Below are 4,210 nucleotides of genomic sequence, written 5' to 3'. Positions count from 1 at the left end.
GTAGAGACTGGGTTTCACCATGTTGACCAGGATGGTCTTGATCTCTTGACCTCGTGATCCACCCGCCTCGGCCTCCCAAAGTGCTGGGATTACAGGCTTGAGCCACCGCGCCCGGCCTGGACGTTTTCAATAAGTAATTTTGTCTTTAACTTGAATTGTAGCTTTGGATTTGAAGCTACTACTCAAGGTAACAAGAATTTTAACATGCTGACAGTTAAGTACTCAAACGTTTTTTAACCAGTTACATTTTAACTTTTGCATTGGTCATTTTTAAAATTACTTTCTTACTTGAATTGAAAGATTAGTAACCTGTATTAACAGTTTTCCAAATTAATTGTCAACTGAAAATGTGATAACAGCAAGTTGATGTTCTGTTCCATGTCTTAGCTTGATGAAGAAATATCTGGAATTATAGAAGTGGTTGGGAAAGTAACCGCTAAGGCGACCATCATGTGTTCATCTTATGTCCAGTTTAAAGAAGATAACCATCCTTTTGGTAACTAAAGCATTCTAGTATTGATTGACTGGTTTTATGTAATTAGCAGGAAAACAATTTTATTTTTAATTTTATATCTGTTGGTCTAGCGTTTAATACTGTCATATTTTCAATTTCTATAGAATTTTCTGATCCTAAAGGAAAATGGGAATACATTTTGTTTTGTCCTGCTTCTAAGTAGTGCTTATATATGTAAGAAACTCAGTAAAGATTAATTAATATCTATCTTTGTAGAAAGATAATTTTTAATATAACAGATAAAATAATATTAGTTGTTTTGTTGTAATATATGAATTGAAGGAATGGAATAATCCATAATACTTAAAATACTACCAGGCAGATACTGCCTATATAATGAACATCGAAATGGATGGTATTCCCATGTTTTTTTGTTTCTTTCTTTCTTTCTTTCTTTTGGCGCCACAGTTAAATACAAGAATCTGTAATCCATATCTCCATTTTTAGAAATTCACTTCCAAAGGGTGAGAAAAGGGAAATAAGTAAAAATATCTTAGGTAATAATTGATGTTACAACTTTCCACTGTAGATGAAATGTTTGCTTAAATGTTTCTTTCAGATCTTGGACTTTACAATGAAGCTGTGAAAATTATCCATGAGTTCCCTCAGTTTTATCCTTTAGGGATTGTGCAACATGACTGATCCTGGTGGATTTTCATATGATTGCAAATGAGCTATATTAAAGACTATTAAAGGAGACCCCTCTTGTTTGAGTGAGAGATTTCTGTGCTTTCTCATATTTAATTTGTTCTTTTTAAGATATTCCAACCTAGAGTTTTTGATGGAACTGATATATTGACAATTCTCATCTAAGTCCTCTTATAAAGAATTGCTACTCCAGTATATGGTCAGATTAGATGCAAGAATAAAGCAGTTGTCTTAGTTTAGGTTTCTATTTTATTAATAAAAACTAAAATGGTACATATACTATTGGTCATTTCATTTTCATTCTTTTAGTCATGTATTGAAGCACAAACTTGGAATTTCATTGCGGTAAGGTCAATTTAGACCTACCAAATAAAACCCTGGGCCAACTGTGTTAAAGATTTACTCACCTTTTCCCAAACTATACCTGATAATTATTTCCTTGATACCCTTCTTAAAAAATGAATTAGATGACATTAAAAAGTCGAACAGAATCTTACATCTTCAGTAATTTGCGAAGTATCCCTTTTTCTGGTTTGGTTTGGTTTAGTTTTTGTAGAGATAGGATCTCGCTCTGTTGTTCAGGCTGGAATACAGTGGTGCAATCATAGCTCACTGCAGCCTTGAACTTCTGGGTTCAGCAAGTCTCCCACCACAGACTCCTGAGTAGCTCAGACTATAGGTGGGCACTACCATGCCCAGCTAATTTTCTTAAATTTTTTTGTAGAGTTGGGATCTCACTGTATTTCCTAGGCTGTACTCAAATGCCTAGCCTTAGGCAGTCCTACCACCTTAGCCTCCCAAAGTGTTGGGATTACAGGTGTGAGCAACCATGCCCAGCCTTCTTGGGCTGTAAAATAGCATTTACTAAATTCCAAACAAGGAATATATGATCATTGAAAGAGTTGGTAGAATCATTTGACTTTTTTCTTCTTTTCAGCTGTGGTCTTTAGTATGGAATTTCTCTCTAGCAAATGTTGGGGGTGAGCAGAGATGTGGCAGCTTTGGAATAGGGTAGTACAGAATAACTGATGGCCTATGGGCCAGTTAGGTTTTATGGCTTGACTCATCAATAAGGAAATAAAATAATTCCAAATCCATATAGATTGTTGTAAATTATGCCAAAAATGTTTAATTAGTATAATCTTAAATGTCAACTTCTGTTATCCAAAAATACTCTGCTGATTACTTGAGGCACATTGCCGTAGCCACTTATGGTAAAGCATTCTGTTACATGAAATGAAGACAATTGTTCAGTTATATGCTGTATAATGACTTTGGTCAATGGCAGACTGCATGTATGACAGTGGTCCCATAAGATCACAATGGAACTGAAAAATTCCTGTCGCCTAGAGACAAAGGCATCATAACATCTTAGCATAATGCATTACTCAAGTGTTTGTGGTGATGCTGGTGTAGACAAGCTGCATATGAATATTACACATAGAATTATGTTGAGTACATGACACTTGATAACAAAAGACCATGTTACTGGTTATGTGTTTACTATTTATTTTAAACTGTACCCCTACTTACAGAAAAAAAGGTAACTGTAAACAGCCTCAAGAGAGTCCTTCAGGAGGTCTTCCCAAAGAAGGCCTTGTTACAGAAGATGACAGTTTCTTGCATGTTATGGCCCTTGAAGAACTTCCACTGGGACAAGATAATGGAGGTAGAAGACGGTGATATTGATGATCCTGACCCTGTGTAGGTAGGCTTAGGCTAGTGTATGTGTGCTTGTGTCTTAGTTTTTAACAAAAAAGTTATAAAAAGAAAATTTTAATTTACAAAACAGAAAAAAGTCCATAAGGATATAAAGAAAAATATTTTGTTCAGCTGTACAGTGTGTTTTGAACTAAGTGTTATTCAAAAAGAGTGAAAATATTAAAAAGAAACAGGTGTGGTGGTGCATGCCTATGGCCCCAGCTACTTGGGAGGCTAAGGTGGCAGGATAGCTCAAGCCCAGGATTTCGAAGCTGCAGTGAGCAACAATCATGCCACTGTGCTTCAGCCTGCACAACACAGCAAGACCCCATCCAAAAAAGAAAAGTTTAAAAAAATTAAAAGCGCATAAAGTAAAAAAGCTACAATAAGCTAAGGTTAATTTATTATTGAAGAAAGAAAAATGTATTTTTAAAAATTTAGCGTAGACTAAGTATACACTGTAAAGTCTACGACAGTGTTCAGTAATGTCCTAGGTCTTCATATTACGCACCACTCACTCACTCACACCTGGAAGCAACTTTCAGTTTGCAAGTTCAATTTATGGTAAGTGCCCTACACAGGTGTATCTTTTTTTTTTTCTTTTAAAGACAGGATCTTGCTCTGTTGCTCATGCAGGAGTGCACCTCCCACCTACTTATTTGCATAAGTAATGAGGAGCTAAATGTTAATTGCCAAGACAATGGGGAAAATGTCTCCAGGGCATGTCAGAGATCTTGACCACAGCCCCTCCCATCACAGACCTGGAAGCCTAAGGAAAAAAAATGGTTTCCTGTGTAGGGCCAGGTGCCTGTTGCTGTGTGCAGCCTCGAACTTGGTGCCCTGTGTCCCAGCCTCTCCAGCTCCAGATGTGGCTGAAAGGGGCAAGATATAGCTTCACTGTTGCTTCCAAGGGTGCAAGCCCCAAGCTTAGGCAGCCACTACTTGGTGTTGAGCCTGCAGGTGCACAGAATTCAAGAATTAAGGTTTGGGAACCTCCACCTAGAATTCACAGGATTTATGGAAATACCTGCATGTCTATGTAGAAGTCTGCTGCAGGGGCAGAGCCCTCACGGAGAACCTCTGCTAAGGTATTGCATTAGGGAAATGTGTGATTGAAGCCCCACACAGAGTCTCCACTGAGGCACTGCCTATTGGAGCTGTGAGATGAGGGTCACCATCCTCAAGACCCCAGAATGGTAGATCCACCGACACCTTGCACTCTGTGCCTGGAAAAACCACAGACATTCAATGCCAGCCCATGAAGGAGCTGCCCAAGGCTGTGGCAGCCCACCCCTTGCATCAGCTTGCGCCTGATGAGAGACATTAAGTCAAAGACTATTTTGGACC

The 4,210-nt window shown here is 38.1% G+C and overlaps 1 protein-coding gene across 1 annotated transcript in view; it reads left to right on the top strand.

Moving 5' to 3' along the window:
* RPA3 (replication protein A3) overlaps positions 1 to 1,441 on the top strand; it is a 4,311-nt gene extending 2,870 nt beyond the window's left edge. Inside the window, exons 3-4 of the mRNA XM_017525087.1 lie at positions 388 to 496; positions 1,074 to 1,441. Of these exons, the coding sequence (XP_017380576.1) occupies positions 388 to 496; positions 1,074 to 1,156 (192 nt within the window). The 3' untranslated portion in view covers positions 1,157 to 1,441. The remainder of the gene's footprint in view (positions 1 to 387; positions 497 to 1,073) is intronic.
* The last annotated feature ends 2,769 nt before the right edge of the window (positions 1,442 to 4,210 follow it).

The sequence above is a fragment of the Cebus imitator genome, unplaced genomic scaffold (assembly GCF_001604975.1).
Source record: "Cebus imitator isolate Cc_AM_T3 unplaced genomic scaffold, Cebus_imitator-1.0 Scaffold37, whole genome shotgun sequence".
Taxonomy (NCBI): Eukaryota; Metazoa; Chordata; class Mammalia; order Primates; family Cebidae; genus Cebus; species Cebus imitator.
The sequence above is the reverse complement of the archived record's forward strand: the minus strand, read 5'-3'. Positions and strand labels throughout refer to the sequence as shown.